The sequence below is a fragment of the Corylus avellana genome, chromosome ca5 (genome assembly GCF_901000735.1).
Source record: "Corylus avellana chromosome ca5, CavTom2PMs-1.0".
NCBI classification, from domain to species: Eukaryota; Viridiplantae; Streptophyta; class Magnoliopsida; order Fagales; family Betulaceae; genus Corylus; species Corylus avellana.
The window spans coordinates 27,698,225-27,719,693 of record NC_081545.1 but is presented as its reverse complement, the minus strand read 5'-3'; the positions used below and the strand labels follow the sequence as shown (position 1 = coordinate 27,719,693).

The 21,469-nt window shown below is 34.6% G+C and overlaps 2 protein-coding genes across 2 annotated transcripts; both read right to left on the bottom strand.

The window, feature by feature from the left end:
- Positions 1-1,738: 1,738 nt before the first annotated feature.
- Positions 1,739-2,943, bottom strand: LOC132182888 (ethylene-responsive transcription factor ERF039-like). The gene has a single exon (XM_059596253.1). The coding sequence runs from the start codon at positions 2,771-2,773 to the stop codon at positions 2,117-2,119; it is 657 nt and encodes a 218-aa protein (XP_059452236.1). The 5' UTR covers positions 2,774-2,943; the 3' UTR covers positions 1,739-2,116.
- Positions 2,944-6,861: 3,918 nt separating this feature from the next.
- Positions 6,862-10,931, bottom strand: LOC132181228 (protein NRT1/ PTR FAMILY 4.3-like). Its single transcript, XM_059594349.1, has 5 exons — positions 10,641-10,931; positions 10,275-10,492; positions 9,545-9,985; positions 8,984-9,132; positions 6,862-8,408 (listed from the first exon to the last, which is right to left on the bottom strand). Exons 1-5 carry the CDS (start codon positions 10,792-10,794, stop codon positions 7,508-7,510), a joined length of 1,863 nt encoding a protein of 620 aa, XP_059450332.1. The 5' UTR covers positions 10,795-10,931; the 3' UTR covers positions 6,862-7,507.
- Between the last annotated feature and the right edge of the window lie 10,538 nt (positions 10,932-21,469).

The window sequence follows — 21,469 nt, the reverse complement described above, 5'->3', positions numbered from 1 at the left end:
CTAAAATTTAATAGTGATTTTAAAAATCACATTAACTTTAGGAGGATAAAAAAATGGTCCCTAACATTACTTTTCTTCAAAATTTTGAGAAACTTACAAAAATGTTATTCAGCAAGCTTTTTACTTTATTGTTAATTTAACTTTTATAAACATGACTATTCAAATATTTAGAGCCAAAAAGTGAATGCTAGTTAATTTTTTAAGCTTACATATTCATTTTCTTTCTATTTCTCATCTACACAAAGAAAGAATTAAAAAAGAAAGTTTAACAGAAGTAAATAAATATATAGAGAGTTTAATATTTGATTCATTTAAAAGTGGCTTTCCAATTTTTATTTATTTATTTTTATTATTTTTTTTAAAGTGATTTTTTTCTCTTCTTTAAATTTAACTTTCATTTGAAGAGCTTAAAGCATTCTTAATGGAAGGGCCAAATGTTACTTTTATCTAAAATGACTCTTCAAATGTTTAAAAAATCCCCTACATTGGATTAGCTAAAAGAAAATGTAAAATAGATATTTGATTTGAAGAGTTAAAAAAGAAGCTAAATGTAGCAATACTTTTCAAATGAGTTATTTTATTTTTTATTGTTTATCTCACCTGTTTTCTTTTTTTCTTAAATCTTTTCCTACTTTTTCTCTGCATGTTCGCTTTTTCCCAAAATTTTTCCCATTTTTCCTCTCGCATGTTCTTTTTTTCCCAAAACTTTTCTTACTTTTAAAAATATTTTAATAGAATAGATAGAAATATAGCTAATCGGATGTAGAGACATTAGACTACCAGACTAGAGCCTTCGAAATATATCTCCTCCATTGGAAATGCTCTTAGATTATTCATAATAGATGAGCCAAATTTTTATGCAAAATGGCTCATCAAAACTCATTTTATCTAGTTAGCTAATTAATTTTTAAAGATCATATACATCCGATTAGCTATATTTTTATCTATATCATTTAAATACTATTTTTTTTACTTTTTATTGGGAAAAAGTGAAAAAAGTTTTGAGAAAAAGAGAAGACATGTAAGATAAACAATAAAAAAATAAAATGGCTCCATTGAAAAGTGCCGCTCTATTGAAAAGTGCCGCTACATTTAGCTCGTTTTTTTTTTTTTTTACTATTTCAATCAAATATTCATTTTGCGATTTTTTTTTTTTTGGCTAATCCAATATATGAGTTTTTTTATAAATCCAATTAGTCATTTTGGATAAAAGCAACATTTGGCTTTTTCATTGTAAATGCTCTTAGAGCATTCACATTGTCTTAGCTATTTTTTACTTTTATCTAAAATAGATAAGCAAAAAACTAAAAAACCATCTGCACCGGATTATGTCTCAAATGCAAAATAGGTTCTTGTTGCATTTGTGCACCATGCACCACTGGATATAATTGGCACTATTCACACATCTATTTATTAATAAATTATTTCTCTCTCAACATCATTCTTTTCCAAAAATTGTTTTTAACTATTTCTCTTTCGCCATCTGTTTAGGAAAAATATAATCCTTATATAAAAAAAAAATATATATATATATATATAAAAGATAAAAAAAGATAAAAAAAAAAAAGGTAATAACATATCTGGTATATTTTAAAACTCAATAAATTTTAATTAATCATTTTACATAAAAATAGGCAGAATCCAATGTCAGTACTCGTCAGAATGCTTTTTCCTTTTACCTACCCTCATAAAACTTGTATGAAACGTTACGGAGAGACAATTTGGATAAATAAATTATGGAGTCCATAGACTACCAGACTAGAGCCTTCGAAAGCTTACACGAGTGACAGCTTTTTGGCTCTATAGCTTTAAAATTCAATATATTGGAAGAAAGGAAACAGTCGTTGAACGAGTAAAAGAGTGATTACCGCATGGCTCTGGCACATCGTATACTCTTTTGGACTCATTTCAAAGTACAAATAGCCTTAACAACATGCTTCTCTGTCTATCTACTACCATTATTATTTTTGCAATCCTTCAAACACACATGCTGATGCCGTTTGCTTTTCATATAATCTTTCAAAATATATAAAACTCTCCAACTTTCTAATTAGGAGTTTCTCCATAATATGCAACTACAATATACATTTTTTTTTTTTTTTTTTTAATAAAATTTTTACATATGGAAGCCGGATTCCAAAAAAAGCTCATCATCTTCCAGCAGCTGATCACCCAGTTCTACAGTGGATGAGCCTTCAAAACTCAGTGGACTCAGAAGGGGAGCTTCTTTGACTTCTTCAATCGACGTGATCGATCCCAAATCAATACCAAATCCATCATCGAACACGCACCAAAAGTCCGGTTCAACACATTGCCCAGCTGCGCCTAACCCGGACCGGTTATCCGCAAGCTCAAGAAGAGCAGCTTTGGCAGCCGCGGATTGTATATCTCTCCTGGAGGACGACTCGGGCCGAGGCAACGACTCGGCCAAATCGGGGAAGTTGAGGCACGCCGAGTTGCCCTTTAAGAACAAGGCGGCCGAGTCGTGGGCCCGGGCTGCCATCTCGGCCGACCCGAATGACCCTAGCCACACACGGGTTTTTGTACCGGGCAACCGTATCTCCGAGACATAGCGGCCCCAGCTCCTTTTTCGGACCCCTCGAAACTGGGTGTCCGGTTCGCTTTGACAAGCTCGCTTCTTGTTCTTGGAGCCCAGTTTGGAAGATGGTTGGGATTCAAAGCGGTGGGTCGGTTTGGATTCGGTGGGCTCTGGTTTCTCTTCAATGACGGGCGAGTGAATCCTTGTGTAGGTCATATGTTTGATGGAATGCATGAACAAGAATGATGTGAGCGTCACTGTGAGGGAGCCAGGGAGGGTTTTAAAGTAGAGGGTTTGAAGAGGGTGGTAGCCTGGTAGGGGTGAGGAAGGAGGGGTTAACTAGTTTGGTTGGGAAACGGGAAGTGAGAAAATTGAGAATAGCTGGCAAAACTTGGTTGAGAGTGTGGGTCGTCTGGATTTGAAAAGGACATCGGAAAAGTACAAACTAACGTTCCATCGAACAACATGCTCTTAATGACAATAATGACCCACCCAGTTTTTTTTTTCTTTTCTTTGCTTTAACAAAGGATGAAACAACAATTTTTTTATTTTATTTTTTTTCTATTAATATTATCACAGATTAACAAATATTTACTGCAAGATTTTACTCATGAATTATTAAATGAAAATGTATTTTTCACTTTACTGCATGTTTTGGTTTTTGAAAATGAATATAACTTATTCATGGGGTAATTTAATCGATTGTAAATCGAAGATCATTAGTTCGAATCTCTCTTCTATTTTTTAATAAGAAATTCCATGAATTTTATTTTATGAAAGTTGGTGTAGAAAATCCTCTAACGAAATAAGTTAAAATATGTATTTTTTTTTTATATTAAAAAAAAAATTGGTGGGAATATTGAAAAAAAAGAAGATGGAGGACAATGGAGTAATTGAGGTGTATAGGTTTATCCTGACAAATTAGCACATGCATCATCATGGTTGATGAAACGCGTAAAACCAGCTGTATATGTGTAAGGTGGCGCAAGGCTTTATTTGCCATTTTGCCTTTTATGGAATGCAAGTCAAAGCTTATATCATCGGACCGTGTTGACTCTTTTTGGAGTCCAGAAATCCCATGCCCACGGTATCAACGCACCAACATAACATGCCTCCCTAATTTGCTCTAACAAGTTTCTCAAACCAAAATCTTTAGTAGTATTTAAAACCAAGAGGCTTGTTTTTTTGTGCGTAAAAAAGAATTAATATATATATATATATACACTCCACGGCCACGGCCACTCCACCATGCTATGATTCGTATCTAGTTGAGCCTTATCATATTCCTCTTTGACTAATTATTTTATTTCATTTTTAAACAAAGCTTAATCAAATAAATTATGAGATAAAATGCAGTTTCTACCATTACTCTTTCTCGTTTGCTCTATGTATCAATCATCATGTACATGCAAGTGGTAAGCCTCAACAAACATAATTTATTCTCTATATCAAAATAATTAGGAGCGAGCAAATTAATATCGTCTATCAACTACGACTGAACTGAAATTAACCATCAATCGACTTATGCGAGTCGAAAATCAGTATGGAGTTTTTATACCGGCATTGGTTCGGTTAATTGGTATAAAATTTTTGTTGTTGGTTAACCGAATCGAAATATACATAATCGAACCACCAAATTTGGCACAGATTAATGCTTTGACAGATGGACTTTGCGAAGTGATGTTTTTTTGAAAGTATTTGGTAAGTTTTTTACATCTTATATTCTTATTGTTTGCATATTGTGTTCCCCTCATCCCCCTCCCCCACACACACACACACACAAAAGGGGCCTCCAAAATAACTAATTTTTGGCCAATTTAAAAATAATATTTGCCCAATTAAAAAAGCTCACGATTAATCGATTAACTGACAAAAATTAATCGATTACTGAAATTAACCAAAAATTTCGAAATAATTTGTTATCGAAATAAAATTAGTAAATGTACCAGTTCGGTTTGGTAAGCTATTACCGGTCGGTTAACTGAAATTATCGGTTAAATCGGTTTGGTAAGCTATTACCGGTACCCACCCTTAAAAATAAAATAGACAAATTTTTTGAAGATTTCTCACTTCTGTAATAGGCTTGCGTTGTTGAGGGAAGGAAGGCCGCATGGACAATCACCAGTTTGGGTGGGGCAGGGGGGCATGGCTTTTCTCCCAAAAAATTTGAATTGAGAGAAGGCTTTGTTTGTGTTAGTAAGTGGGCTGGCTTCTATAGTTGCCAGACTGGCATGGAAAGTGATTTCGTCAAATCAAATGTCAATCAAATGGACCATTGTAAGCTACGTGGGCCGATAGATTTTGGGGCCCAATCATATGTTCCATCTAGACAAGAGCGCCTCTCTCAGCAGTCAGCTCAGCCCATCTACAACATACACAAACATCAATGGTTGTCTTGTCTATAGACTCGAGGAAACTACTGTGGCCCCTCTTTAAAGTTTGTAGGCTTTGTTTGGCAAAGCCTTTTTCTTATACACTGCAGTTAATATAAATTAATGTGAAAAAAATAGGAATATTTGGTATAAAAAAGGCAAAAAAAAAGTGATATGAAAAGTAAAAAAATTTTATTTTATAGTTATTTTTTTATTTGAATAATAATAAAAAATGAATGATGTGATATCAAAAGTAAAAAAAAAAGTTACAATGTTTTTATGTTAATTTTTTTGAGAAATGATAATGAACACTAATAAAGAAAAAGGAAAGACTTTGCCAAACAAATCCTAAGCTTTGCCTAATTATAAGATATTTTTCCGAGAGACAAGGATCCTTTTAGATTTCACATGTAACACGACAGTGGACCTTTTTTTTATTCCACCTCTATCATCGTGTTTGTTTTAAATTAAAGAATTAACCTCCCAAAAGGGGATTTATTATTTTCATATCCTTCAGTTTTAACTTTGTTTACCACCCAAACATCAGCCAGATTCATTCCTACACCAAGATCTTTTACTTTCCTATTTTAATCCTCTCCATCTGTTTGTACTGTTCATGTTATGTGTCCATTTGTTTATAGGTTTGAAAAATTAGCGATTTCAAAACATAAAAATGAGATTTTAATTTTATTTTTTTTACCAAAGCAAGTACTTTATGTTAGAAAATAATATCAAGTCCAGGAGTGAATCATGGTTTTGATAAAATAAAGAGAAATGCTTCTTTTTATTCTGACGTTTATTTTGCGTACATTTTTGTTGAGTTGGCATGTTCCATCTAGTATTAATGTTTTGCTTCCCTTTTTAATTAAGGGTGAATGTAATATGTCATCCAATTAGCAGACATGTTCGCGAAATAGATGTCAAAATATAAAAAAGCATTTCTCTCAAATAAAACGAGCTTGGGAGTGGGTCTAGTATAGCTTACTAGCATTTGCTGGTAAAGCCTTATGGTCATAATTACAGCTATGAACTCAAAGCTTAAGCCATGACATGATCATTGACTTATGTGGACCAACTTGGTTGTATCATCTGTTGCTTTTGGGGACCATGAGAGTCTTTTAGCAAACACAAGGATGATGGAGATTATAGTGCAAAACCAATTCTCATAGTCATTTAACCTAATAAAATCGCGGTTCGATCTTTCAAATCGTACTTTGGCGTTTGACCCAACGATATATTAACATATTGAATGAACCCATATGACAATATGTTGTAGGCTAGGGTTTGGTGAAAAAGTATCAAGGCTAGTAGCAAATCATGATTTGGATAAAATAAAGAGAAATGATTCTTTGCATTCTATCGATTATCTTACATATATTCTGGTTGCATTGGCATCCTCCATTTATCATTGGTGTTTTTTTCTTTCTTTTTAATTAATAGCTAAAGAGGCACATCAGGGAAATAAACGCCAAAATGTAAGGAATCATTTTTCTAGAATAAACTTTCAGTTCATAGCAATAGTAGCATTGTTTGGCAAAGCCATGATAGTCATAATTAGAGCTATGAAGTGAAAGCTTAAGCCATGACACGCTCATTGACTTATGTGGACCAACTTGGTTGTAACATCTGTTGCTTTCTGGGACCCATGAGAGTCTTTTAGCAAACACATGGATGGAGATTATAATGCCAAACCAGATTCCCACAGCCAGTGGTGGTTGGAGAGGACAGCAATATTATAGAATATGAAATTGCAGGGGAGGGCCTGTAGCTCCATCAAAAAACCTGTAGGCTAGGGAACATGTTTCTTTGTGAAGTTGATAAAAGTGAATGAGAAGAAGAGAAAAAGAAGTGTGAGAATATTTTCCAAAGGAACCTAGAAATGAGTTTCTACTACTTTGTATAATTTCCTATTTGATATATTTCTATGTTGTGGTGGTAGAAAGCTTAGAGGCAATAAAAATATCTTCCATATTCATGAATCACATCAAAGGAGATCAAATCAGCTTTTAGGAGCTCGTGACACTTCTTTGAACTAAATAAAGCAGAAATCAGGATCCCACCACTTACATATTCCTTTACAGAAAAGAAAATTGAGAAGATGTCTGCCTGACACATGACCACATAAACACATTTTAAGCAGAAAAAGGGAGGACAAGTAGCTAGGAGATTAGGAGAGTGCATTGCATCTTCTGGTCCACAGGTCTACTCTAGACCTAACTTCCCTGTAGATCCTTGAATTCAGCTCAAGAACCACCTTACTTTGTCAATTATTTTGACAAAAAGTGAACAAAAATACCTGAAAACTTATCAACATAGCAGGTGGGTCTAAGAATATCACAGTAGTTCATCTAGGGTGTTCTTTTACTTTGATACATACACGAGTAAGAGATAGGTAGGGTCAAGGAATAATATTAATTAGAAGAGTGTAAATCTTATTTAGTACACTTTTATACTACAATTAATAAAGATGATGTGACAATAAAAATCAGTCATTAATTTTTTTTTAACAAAGTTTTTTTATCCGAAGACTGATTTTTACTGTAAAATCATCCAAATTGTACGGGAGTCGCATATCAATCTAATACTCTGCTGTGGCTCAAGGCAAAATATTATCAGCTTCATCTTGCTTGGAGGGGTTGAACCTTTTGTTTTCTGGGTCTTCTTGTCCATATGACTGATGATCTGGTTGTGGAGTGGGTGATACCAATGGGTTATAGAAGTACCATTTAGACAAGAAAAGATAACTGAAGAAGTTGATGAGGCTGAGGACAGCTAAAACCCAATAAAAAAGATCCAATCTATCCTTGTTGAGGTCATTGTCACTAAGCCAGCCACCAGAAGATTTTGAGGTAATTTTGTTGACAAAGGAAACAAGGAGGGAGCTCAAATAGAAGCCGAAAGAGTATGAGCAGTAAGTCATGGCAGTAAGAAAGGATTGCATCCCTTCCACGGATTGCTTGTAGAAAAACTCAATCAGCCCCACAGCAGTGAACATCTCAGACAGGCCAAAGATGAGAAACTGTGGGGCAATCCAAAAGATGGAGAGAGTTTCATTAAAATGTAAAGCCCTGTTTCTTCTCTTTTTCTCAACCATTGCAGCTGAAACCATAGAGAAAGTGGCAACAAACAGCCCCACGCCAACCCTTTGAAGAGGTGTGATTCCCGAGTCCCTTCCTGTGAATTTTCTTGCAATTGGTACAAAAACAGTTTCATAAAGAGGGACAACAAAGATTAGCATAAAGTAAGGGATGGATTGAAGAGAAGCTGGAGGGATGTGGAAGCTTCTTGTTATCCGGGTGTTCATTGCACTTCCTTGTTGGACTGAGAAGGTCTGGAGCTGTGCTAAAATGGTGTTGAAGATTATGGTACAGGCAAATACGGGAATAACTGAGATAATTATCTTCACTTGCTCCACTTGGGCCACGGTGCATAGTCTCCATGGACTTTCACTTGTTCCACTTGTGTCTTGGCTTTTTATGCAGGCCTTGTCAAGGAATCTGTAATTTCATAACTATCTTAGACAATAGAACAACATTGTATATCAAAAGCATCAATTGCTTGTTTCAATTTGAAGCATTTCAATCCTTTTAGCCCTGTTTCATGACATCTTCAGAGAAACAAACCTTAAAAAGTTGTAATTAATCTCTCAAACTATTTGTTCATAATTCCTCACTTAGTCCCACCATTAGAATTTTCTATTAAATTAGACGCACATGACGTGAAATGTCAATTATCCCCGAGGAAATGTGTGAAAATGCCAATATATCTATATATATATATAGAAAACAAATCTTGAGTCCTGCCTTGTTTTTTTTTAAATGCACTATAGGGGTATTTTGGCTATTTTAAGTTATGTGTATTACACCTGACCCATTTTTCTTGGAATATAATAAAAAATTTTCACAGAGCAGACAAAGTAAAAAAGACTAATAATTTGGAATACCAATTAAAATTTTAAGAAAGATATTGCAATTGAGCTACAAGTTGAGAGCTAGTAACTATGGCTAATCATTTATGTAACCGTGATTTGTCGACAGAAATGGTCTGCTATCAGAATGTTCTATTATCGTACCTAAACTTTTCGGTATGGAGGAGATTAGAACTACTGATGTTGGGCGACGTGGCAAAACCATGGGTTTGCACATTGTTTTGACTTCCATGAAGCATCCCTGAATTTGAAGGGCAGACTTGCTTTCTCTTTGTAAATGCAGCAACAAAAACCTGATGATCAGCAGGAGAAAAAGAGATGGATATCATGCACTTCACTTTTAATAAACAACTTGGGTCGGTGCCAAATTTTCTTTTTAATATTGTATATAAAATGAAGAGATTGAGTTAGAATTGATAGTAAAAGAGAAGAAAAGACAAAAAGAAAATCTCATCATATTAGCACTAATTACTTTATTACTTTTTGCTTTTCTGATTTACCGTTCTAAAAGCTAATTGATCACAGTTTATTAGCCGACAGCTGATTACAAAAACATAATGTTTAACAAACATCAAGGAATAAATTAAAATAAGAAAAAAAAAAAAAAGCTTTCTAAGTATCCAAAAAGTTGAAGCAAAAGATCAAACACCATAAAGGCATTCAGAGTAAAGTGAAAAGGGTAAGCAAGCAAGATAATTACATTACCTGAGCAATTGGGGTGAAGATACTTCCGTGGGGCGGTTTATTCCTGTAAAAAGTTGTACCTGAAATCAAGCTAACCAATCCCACTGCCATGACAGCTGCTGAGACCCCAAAGCCAACATCCATGCCAGAATGTGTCTGCACCCAAACGAGAAGAGTAAGTGCAATAAGCTCGCCCATGCAGAAGGCAAAGTAGGCGATGTTGAAATAAGTGGAGAGCGTCTTGGATTGCTTGGAATCATCTTTTCTGAATTGGTCAGCCCCATGAGAAATTATGTTGGGTTTTAAACACCCACTTCCTAAAGCCACCAAGTAGAGTGCAACAAAGAAATACAAAGATTTGTAGCCCTCTGCCTCCAGACAGTGCCCTCCATCCAATATCATGTTGCATTTGGGTGGCTTCAACTGTGGAAGATGGGCTTGAACAGAAAGTAGTATAAAACCCTGTCACATGAATATATATATAAACTTTAGAACAAAACCCATAATTTAAATATTTGTTTTGTACAGGAATATTGGAATGATGAGAATATCAGAGTTTGAATCTTGAAAGATTTAAGTATTATAATGGGATTAGCAGAAGCAGAATATAATAGTAGGGATTGGGCTTTCAAGGGAAGACAAGAATCAAGCTAGAATATGCCAATAGCAGATATATAGTGGTTGAAATTATGAAATATATGTATGACTAGTGTAAGTAAGAAAAAGAGACGTGGACAGAGAAAGGGCTTACAGAGAGCTCCACAAAGCCAAAGATCAACATGGTCCAAAAGCTCCCAAGGTAAGAATCTGAGAGGAACCCACCAAGGAGTGAAAGGAGAAAGACTGTCCCTATAAAATTTGTTACTATGTTTGCAGACTTTGACAGAGGAAAGTGCATCTCATTTAACACGTAAGTTATCAGATTGTTCCCTACTGCAGCAATTGCCATCATCTCAAATGCTTGGAGACCTGTATCATGCCCACACTTTTTCAGATACAGAGTACTATTTGAATGAAATGAAGGAGATAATCCAATCCCACTACAATTTGTATCCATAAATGTAAAAATCCCATAGAATTTTACAATATGCATGGAGAGAGAGAGAGAGAGAGAGACCAAGGATAAAAATAGCAGCACTCATTCCGCCATGCTTATTAGACTTGCAGGGTCTGCCTCGCCAATCGACAGACGTATTCTTCCCCATAAAGGCAGGCATGGATTCTCCTTTGAAGTTCATATTTGTCTTCGCATCCACTTCTCTGTCCGCCATTCTCCTTGTACTTTCCTCTGATCTCTATCTATCTATCTATCTATCTATCTGTGTTATTTTAGTGAAGAAAAATATCCACTACAAACGATTTATATTTTTATGGTTGAAACCAAAAGGCTTCCTTCGAAGGAAGCTGTTGTGTGTGATTTTGGGACAAAGCTATCAAGTGGGTTGGTCTCATATTTATAATGTCGCCCTGCATTAATTTCCTGATCATCATGCCGATCTTTTCAAGTCCTCGGCAATTAAGTTGACTCAGCAGTAGTACTAGTAGTAGTGGCATGCATGGCCCAGTATGCTCGATCAAACTAAGCATTGCAATTTGCAAGTCAAGCTCCACCCCTCCAATCACATCGCTAAAAACAGCGGCTACAATTAAGTGTTCTGTTTCTTCCACCCAACACTCATCGGATGATGGTGGTTCCAGGTACCATAGACCGTACTTCTCTCTCGCGCGCCCAGCACTAGCTAGGCCTTGATCATAAAGCATCATCACTCTGGTTGGCCTCTAGTTTCTTCAAGTGGGGCAATCAATCCTATTAGAATATATTCACAATATTTTTATTCTTAATATATATTCTTTATATATATTCTCATATTTATATTATTCATACATATATATAGTTTTTACTATATATATATATATATATATATATATATATATATACTTCCATTTATGTCTAACACCAAATCAGCCATACATAGTCTTCATCTCTCTTTTCTCTTTCGTGTTTTTGCTTTTATTCTCGTATTATCATTTTCCCCACAAACTTCAACATGGTATCAAAACCACTTTTCTGTAGACTTCAATATTAACGCTTTCTTGCGTTCTTGATCTACTGTCGATCTCATCGTTCCGGTTGTCCACACGCTTCCACGTGCCTAGCTCCTCTTTAAGAAATTGTTAAGAAAAATACAATCTCGCCACAAGATAATGAGATATATACTATAAATCTATATAGCACAATAAATATTGGCAACAAGGGCTCTATGGTGGTTTTTCTCATAAACTTCAAACACATTAATTCCACTACTTTGTGGTCGTGCAGTGCTCTTAATTAATTGTGGTTTGACAGTGTGCTATTAGTGCTTAAATTAATTTCCAATCGATCTCTGTCGATAAAATCGCCTTGTGGTCAAGAATCGAATTATAGCATAGGATATGGCTAGCAGTTCATTGATTCTTTGGAAGTACGTATTTTATTTAGAATTAGAAATAAAAAATAATAATAATAATAAAAAAATAAAAAAATAAAAAAAGAAAGAAATTCTGAAAGTGGTGTCTGGTGCGAGGTGTCATGACTCATGAGCGATTGATCCCTCTGATGCATGAGGGATCGGATGCATGAGTACTAATATCCGAATGATGTTACAGCTTAATTTGTACTGAATATTATTTATTTTCTATGTTTTACTCTCTTTTTTTCTTCTTCTCTCTCTTGTACAACTACACGAAAGTGAAGACTTTATGTTAAGGGCGACCCACTTCAAATTATTGCAATTTGTTGTCCCCTTTTTTTTGGGGGATAGGAATAATCAAAGGTAAATAGGGTTTTGGTCATCATGAAAATGAATCCTACGGCGGAAGGTTACACTCTTTATACTTATTTTATATTCGTTGTCGTGACGTGTTTTAAGTATGCTCTCAAATCAGCCCTGCACATTAAAAAAAGAAGCATATTTAAAATACTTCACGCCAATCAGTGTAAAATATGTATAAACAATAACATTTCTCTTAAATAACTTACTTAACCCTTATATATATATATCCAATTAAATTTTGTTATTTGCGGCCAATAGTAGGACAGGAAAATTGGACTGTGTATATATGTAAGTGATTCTAAAGAGTTTTAATTATAACTATGACTAATCTTTTTAAGATATGGCTAACGTTTTCTCTTAAGTCTTAACAAATAGAATCGTATTATCCACCGATAGCCGCCGGTGAAAGATTGGTGGATCAATTGGTTTGTTGGGGGACACTGGTGTGTGCATGATCGATGATTCTTTCACTCTTGCACAAGATTACCCACCTCAGAATTGGTCGCATCTTTTTGGCTAAAAAAAGAGAGAGAAGAAATTGCGACACCAGTTATGAGGCATTATATATAGAGTACTGCTAAATATGTCACACAATCAGATATTGTTGGTAGGCAATGAGTCAAAGTCAGAAATGCTGGTCCATGTTTATCAACATTATGGTAGAAGAGAAGGCATTGACCATTTCAAATACTATTATATTGTACAGCACAGAGGCATACACTTGATGGTATGGTTTCGGTGGGGGAATAAATAATACAAAAGAAGCATTTTGATCATTTTGCAGAAGCACTAGCTAGTAGCTAGATAGGGTCACATGCATTGCAGGAGCACGTGGCACAATTCTCATTTACAAGATTCATGAGGCTTTTTGACTGGAATTTGATCAAATATTGAATACAGAATACGAAGGAAATTATGAATTGCTGGTAATTAATATTATTGGATTAAATATAGAACATCTATGTATAAAACATGATGGAAAAGTTTATTATATATAACGTGACTGACCGACCTGCCGCCTCAGCAAGCCTTAATAATTAAGAGAATAATTAACGTAAAAGCTGAATTTCTTTACGATATTTTATGTATCTAATTCCCAGCAAGCCTTAATAAGAGAATAACGTGAAAGAATTATTCCTTGCTTTCTTCCAATAAACATTCATTATTGAAAAGCACTATATTAATTAACATTTGATAAATATTGGTAATTTTTTGAAAATTTTTGGGAAGAATTTATCTCTTTAATGCTTCTACACTGATTTAAAATGAAAGGATATGCTTTAGTTGTGTGACATTGTTAATAAATTAATTAATTAATTACCCAAAAAGATTGTTAATTGAAAACAAAACTAAAGCTTGTCATGCAAGGATTTGTTTGATAATATTTTGGGATAAATGCAAAATTGGTCCATGTGATTGGCCTAATTTACAAATCACTCCATGTGGTTTAAAAAACAATTTATAGGTCCCTAGGGTAAGCCAAAATAACATTTTACTCCTTGAACTCATTTTCCGTTGAATGACTTAACGAAAACCGTTACATTGTCACATCACATCCAATAAAAATAAGACAAGTGTTCTTTTTTATTTATGCTTTTAAAAAATGACAAATAAGCTTTTACACATCATTTTAAGGTTCCAACACACACTCCACGTCAAATTAAATAAATATAATCCTTCTATATTTCCTGTGTCACTGCCGTCTTCATCTTCCCCAATGATTCTTGCCGTCGTCTTCATCTGCATCTGAAATTTGGGCATCTGCGTTTTTTGGCAGTGCTTTCTATGGAAACAATCTCTCCCTCTCTGTGTGTATGGTTTTTTTGTTTTGTTTTGTTTTGTTTTTTTGTTTTTTTTGTATTTTTGTATTTTTGTATTTTTGTATTTTTTTTATGGCAAATGCTTTCTGGTTTATGTTAAATAGATGTTGGAAGATGGTGGCTTTAAAAAGCAAACCGTAGATTCATCTTTTAAAAAATGATTTCTTTTTTGAGATATGCAATTATTTTTTTTTCTTTTGCGGGGCTTGTTTTGTCCTTTTAGTGTGCATGTGTAAGATGGTGCTTGTGCTTGTAGGAATATTCATGTATGGATGTAAGTCTTAACGGAAAAAGTAGATGAAGATGACGGCAAGAATTGTTGGGGAAGATGAAGACGACAACGACACAAGGGAGATAGGTGGACTAGGTTTATTTAATTTGACGTGGAATATGTGTTGGAGCCTTAAAATGAAGTGAAAAAGTTTAATTGTCATTTTTTAAAAACATAAATAAAAAAGAACACGTGTTTTATTTTTATTGTGTAACGGTTTCCGTTAAGTCATTTAACGAAAAATGAGCTCAGTGAGTAAAATGTTATTTTGGCCTACTCTAGGGACCTATAAATTATTTTTTAAACCACAGAGAGTGATTTGTAAATTAGGCCAACCATAAGGACCAATTTTGCATTTATCCCTAATATTTTGTTTCTTCTCATTTTTTGTTTTCTCTTCTCAAAATAAAAATATTAATAAACAACATCAAATACAAACACCGAAAACTACTTCAACTTTTATATCTCATAAAGAAATTACTTTTTGTTTAAATTTCATGGGTTTTTGTTAAAGTGTTGACTAAATGATTAAATTTAAATTTTTTCTATCAGCTTAAACGGAACAAGATCCTCTCAAATTCATTTGAACCGAATAATGTTCAGTTAGTTATATTAGAAGGGTATTTTTGTCTTTTCACTTTTTGAATTGACAAAAATATATTTATCCAATTCAAATAAATTGGAAAGAATCTTAATTCAGCTTAAACTTGTAGAGCAAATAATTTAATGATAAATTCACCGATTCATTGTAGTGTGATGGTTGAAAGAATTATTTGTATCTTTTATTCAACGCAACTTTTGATTACTTGTCATCCATCCTCACAGCCACGTCATGATCCTAAGGCCCATTGAAAAGCCTATCATTTTAATCCTTTTTGGGTAGGGCAAAGGCAAACGTAGTGGACGACACGTGGATTACGTCACAAAACATCTTTCATTCATTCGCTTAAGATCGAGGTTGGAATCTAATTATAATCCTAATAAATCGATTAGCTAGTAATTAATTAAACGACTGAAGTAGAGAAAATGCCACGATCGATAAATGGTTGGGACTTGAAATGATCGAAAGAAGGCAGCAATTATAATAAAACCATGGTTTTGTTTCTCTGTAGGCCTACATATCCACGATCCTTTGATCTTTGATAGTGGCAAACATTGGATTTTTAGTTGCCGTAAACAATGGCTTTGCCTTTGGCGGCCGTTAAAATCGCCACTTTTTGACAAGACGCTTCGGCTATGCACTGTGGAAGTGACTCACCATTTACTCATCACCTTTCTTCTTTTTATTTTTTTTGCTCTTTTGCTTGTCTTTGCTTCTTTGTTATTTTCTAATGAAGGTGAAGATGCTTAGATGATTGCATTGTATATGGTGATGACGGCAATGATCTTCATATCCTTTTTTGCATTTTGCCATTTTATTTCTTTACTTGTTTGATAAGATAGGGCTTCTTTGAAAAGACAATTCTTCTCGATTCTTTTCAACTTTTTTTTTTTTAGTTGATTTGACGGCACTAACACTCAACTCAACTCAAAATTTTATATTTTTCAAACAACCTCAACATAATCTCAATTATTTTTTCTTTTTAATATTCGCAATTTTGAATTTAATTCGGTAGAATAAAAAAAAAAATTGCAATGATGATCATGTAATTCAATGATGATCATGTAGAATTTTTAAGGTAATTAAGCGGTGAAGTTCTAAATTCTTGTTAAAAGTCCACTTGTTTATCAAGAAAGATGCGAAACATGCTCAATATTATTTGATTGAATAGTTGACTTAGTTACTTCAATTGGTGTATTTTTACGAAAAGTAAACATGAGATAACTTGTTAAAATGATTATTATTTTTTTTTCTATAAGCTTAACATGACATAATTAGAGATAGAAGTCTTGAGTTCGAATCCTGACTCCGTCCGTGTATTGGGCTTTACTTATTAGAAAAGAGTTTTAGTTCACACACAAGAGGGAGGATAAGTATTTGATTAAATTTATCTATTTCTATAACATTAAGGTTTTGAAATAAGTGGTATTTTAACAATTTTGACCATTAGTTTTAAGTGAATAAAATGAACACTTTTAATCTTCATAAATTAATAAAATACTAATAAGGATTTTAAGAACTCTACCAAAAAGTACTTATTTTAGAAAATCAAGAGGATCCTAATTTGATCAAATGCTAATGAATGATGAAGCCCTAGCATTGCCCATTAATTGTTATGAATTTAGTGCTAGCGTTGACATTCACCATTTTAATTTGGTGTCTATTGATTGAGAATCTCTTCTGTGGAAACCAAGCAATTAAGTTCATGATTACCAATTCTTTATCAAGTCAACCCTACCATGAACTTGGAAACCAATTAAATTTCCCTCTAACTTTAAAACTGAGCCCGTGTGGAAACAAAAACACCCAAAGAGATCAAAAAAAAAAAAAAAACATTTAAATGGGCATATTAATTTCTTAATCCTGCCGACGAAGCCACCAAATCCATCCAAAATCTAGTTTAATATGCTAAATATTTACTTTTTATAAAAAAAAGAGAAATCTCCTCCCCAAGGAAAGGGGCCAAAAGAAGTAGGATTAGTCAAAAGAAGGTAGGATTAATGGGTGGAATTGATCCACAGAAGCATATTAATGCTCCTTTTTGGTTATATATATTTACTGATCTCCAAGTTCCTCCTTCTCGAGCTTTTCCTGAAACTGCTTTTGGAATTTGGTAGACATATATATATATATATAAGCAGATGAGCGACCAACAAGAGGTGGGTTTAGTAGGCCTTCATTAGACTTTTTGTTAGAGCCATCATTTAATTTTCTTCCCACTTATGATGTGCTTAATTAACAAGTTTTGTTGACCATATAGCACATATGAGGAAGGGCCCTTACGCTCGTACCTAGCTAGCCTATGCCATAGATATGGCAGCCTTTTTGACCTATTAACAATAGTGTAGTCCATGTGTCAAATTTTACTTTGTGTCAGCATGCAACAATGCTTGGGGGTGGGAGACAACCGTTCTCTATTGCCAAATTCCTTTTAATTAGGGAGAAGAAAAGGGAAATTAGGGCTAGCTAGCTAGCTAGAGACCGGCCTTTTTTCTTTTCATATATATAAACTCAATCAGTCTAATCTCAATTAAATTGAAGATTTTCTTTTTTAATAAGAAAGTGTGCTATATGTCATGTACATTAGGGTAATGCAAAGTTTACAAAATAGAATAACAAAAAGTATGTAAATTTTTATTTTTATTTTTTGAATAAGAAATAATGTAGTAGAAGAAAAACAGGAAATAAAATAGACACAAGCTGCTGCCGTAGCTAAGAGCAACAGCATGAGCAATCAATTACATGTTAAACCCTTTTTTGTTCTTTAATTCTTTTTTTTTTTTTTTTTTTTTTTTTCTAAGTAGAGTATAAAGGAAACAGGGGAGGGGAAATATATCAAAAGAAGTACACAAAATTTGGGTGGGTCAACTCAACAGTCAGCACATTTGGAATGGACGAAGAGAATGGCCTGACCCATTTGATTATTCGCTCAAATGACAGTTAGCAAGGGCAACCTGAGACAGATTTACATGACTAACTCCTACTGCAGCAACAAGTCAACTTAAAACCACAGCAGAGATGGGAGCACTAGAAGAGGCTACATCGGAACTACTGAAACAGAGCACCATCGCGATGTCCTGCAAGGGAGAGGTACGTGACAATGAAGGAATAGAGAGCATTGTATTTGGATTTGCAATTGGATTTAGATGTCTCCATTTACAAAAAACAGGTACCAACTATGAAGATCCAGAAAGAGGTTCTAGGGCTAAAGCTTAGTTTAGGCTTCACAACTACAAAAAGAGGATCATATTCTATTTATAGGATGAGAAAAGCTTCATGCAACGGGTAAAAAAAAACATTTTGATGCAGATTGCGTAGCCGTCAGTTTGTTTTATTTTCTAAACCGATTTTAGGTTGTTATTTTATTAGGGTTAGGGTTTTGTGAGTCTTTATTTCGTTATTTTATTAGGTTTAGGGTTTTGGGGTATTTATGTCATATTTTATTAGGTTTAGGGTTTTAGACTATAAATATATGCTTATAGCCTCCAGAGAAAATAGTTTATGTTCTTTATTGAAATTTGTTGAATAAGAATTATTCATAGGTGAATTTTCTTCATATTTTTCCTTGAAATCATAGATAAACTCTATATTTTGAGAAGAATTCTTAGATCATTGATGGACTCAAGATTTAGAATTATTTATCAACTGCTTATTGATGTTCTTCGTTGTAGCCCACTAAGTCACGTTGCATTAGTTGGTATAGAGCTCAGTTACTTTCCATGAATGGGGAGGAGCAACCGCTTTACAGACATGAACGAGGTGCACGTGCGCACGAAGGCAACACGGAGGGAGCAAACGGCAATCGTTCGGCCGAACGGTTGTCATCGCCAACCAAGACCGTGATTTGCAGAGGCGGAAGACAAATCTAATGTAGAGTGGTGGCAATACAAGGAGGATAGACTTAGGGCTATGAGTGATCAAATTGAAGATCTCACTACCCAAGTATCCGACTGGTGTCGTCACAATGGGAATGAATCTAGAAACCTGTTTATGGAGCGCCAAACGCAAGGACGTCAGCACCTTGTGCAAGCTCATGTCAATCAGCAGGTGAGTAGATTCAAACTCGATACACCGGAATTTCAAAGTTGCTTGCAACTCAAAGAGTTCATGGTGGCAGAAAAAAATAGAAAATTTCTACAAAAAGAAGTACCTAGGAAGATGGCGGAGTTGGTGCCTAAGGAGGGGGCGGAGATCAAGTGTCGTTTGGTGTCCCGATACATTAAACGTACATGCTGACCATTTCAAACTATATGCACCACGGGAGGCAAGGGGGCCAAGCTTATCATTGATCCAAGGAGTCTTGAGAATATAGTCTTGGAGGAAGCAATTCACAAGTTGGGGCTTGAGACCAAGAAACATCCTACTCCCTATCAATTGGAGTGGCTCACAAAAGAAAACGAGGTAACGGTTTTTAAACGTTGTATAATGTCCTTTTCCATTGGAGCTAAATATAAAGATATTGTATGGTGTGATGTGGTCGACATGGAGACGTGTCACCTGTTATTGGGCAAGCCATGGCAAGATGATAAAGCTACTATCTATGATGAAACAAAGAACACGTACAGCTTCATGTTGAGTAAAACCAGATTGACGTTGCTACATAGCTCATGGGTGGAGCCAAAACATTCACAAGGGGATGATCAATCCTTTGTAGCCAAGCAAGAGTTGACGAACATAGAAAGCAGCATCAAGGGAGTGGTACCATGGCCGATAAAGGAGCTGTTGGGAAGATTGTCAATGTGGTCCGAGCAGAATTACCGAAAGCGATACTGTCATTGCGAGACATTCAGCTTCAACTTGATTTGGTGCCGGGGTCAAATGTTCCTAATCATCCACATGACATTAAGAGTCCTAAAAAGCTTGGAGAATTGGAGGAACAAGTGTAAGAGGTAAACCTTTAAGAGAATATCGCAATTTTTCATGAAGAAGAGGAACCCTTGCAAGAGGTAAATCTTTTGGATAGTTTTGCACTTTTTGGGGACAATTCTACATATTATGTGCCTAATAAGAGCCCCGAAGATAAAGTCTTCTATTTTAATGTTGAGTCAATTGACTATGTTGATTTTATTGGGATAGATGCTATTTTATCAAATTATTCTAACCAAAATTGTGATGAGATCTATATGGTGGAAAATACTTTTCTGTTAAAGATTGAAAGGGTCTTTATGAGTTCTTTGGGGATTCTCATGGCTTGTGGGAAGAGCAAAGCACGAGAGAAGCATGACAAATCTACACATCAAAGGGGTATGTGGGGATTTCACGACAAACATCGAGGTACTTCGATGATGAGAAGCGTCATGCTTATTGTGGGATGTTACCTTGTCTTGATCTTGAGGAACGGCGAGTGGAATGAGTTGACTGGGCATCCGAAGGACCGTGAAAAGAACTAGCCGAATTCGAGGATGAATTCTCTCCAACAAGGGGAGAATGATGCAGATTGCGTAGCCATCAGTTTGTTTTATTTTCTAAACCAACTTTATGTTGTTATTTTATTAGGGTTAGAGTTTTGAGAGTCTTTATTTCGTTATTTCATTAGGTTTAGGGTTTTGGGGTATTTATGTCATATTTTATTAGGTTTAGGGTTTTAAACTATAAATATATGCTTATAGCCTTTAGAGAAAACAATTTATGTTGTTTATTGAATTTTGTTGAATAAGAATTACTCATAGGTGAGTTTTCTTTATTATTTTCCTTGAAATTATAGATAGACTTTATATTTTGAGAAAAATTCTCAGATCATTGATAGACTCAATATTTAGAATTATTTATCCGTCGCTTATTGATGTTCTTCGTTGCAGCCCACTAAATCATGCTCAATCACATTTTTACTACAAGTTTTCTAGCGATTTCAACATGGCTTGAATTACATTAGTACAATCACTAGGGTTTCATTGCTAACTTTCAAAGACAACTCAAAAGTGTTAGCATGGACCCGAAGAAAAGAGATGAGATCTCTAGAAGCCCTCTAGAGCAAACATTGTCATCATGGACCAAGTAACGGTTCGGGCGATGGAGCTCTTTGGTAGTCCTTTGGAGCAGCTATTGTCATCAAATCCAGGTGACGGTTTAGGTAACGGTGCTCTTGGGTTGGTTTTTTTGAAGTCTATCTACGATTCACTTTAGTACATCAAGGTGACAGTTTGGTGACAGTGTCACAACTAAAGCTTGAAAGACTAACTTTTTACACTAAAAAGTTTAGGTGTTGAAAGGTTTTACAACTCTAGTTTTGATCATCGAATATGGTCAATTTTTAAGACCTAACATATATACTTGAAATAAATAAATGAGGTTGCCACATCACCAATATACTTATAATTTATTAGGTGTACCCTATCCATTCATCAACAAACTCATGAGCACTAAAAATTACCAATGTCAACTCTATCTAATTTACCCAATATATATATATAATGCTCAAAAGATCAATAATTATACATTTAT

Coding starts and splice junctions, on each gene's coding strand:
- LOC132182888 (XM_059596253.1), bottom strand. CDS start 2,773: ATGCATTCCATCAAACATATGACCTACACAAGGATTCACTCGCCCGTC.
- LOC132181228 (XM_059594349.1), bottom strand. CDS start 10,794: ATGGCGGACAGAGAAGTGGATGCGAAGACAAATATGAACTTCAAAGGA. Junction 10,493..10,640: donor TGCTGCTATTTTTATCCTTG/GTCTCTCTCTCT, acceptor GGCATGATACAG/GTCTCCAAGCATTTGAGATG. Junction 9,133..9,544: donor TCTTCACCCCAATTGCTCAG/GTAATGTAATTA, acceptor GCTGATCATCAG/GTTTTTGTTGCTGCATTTAC.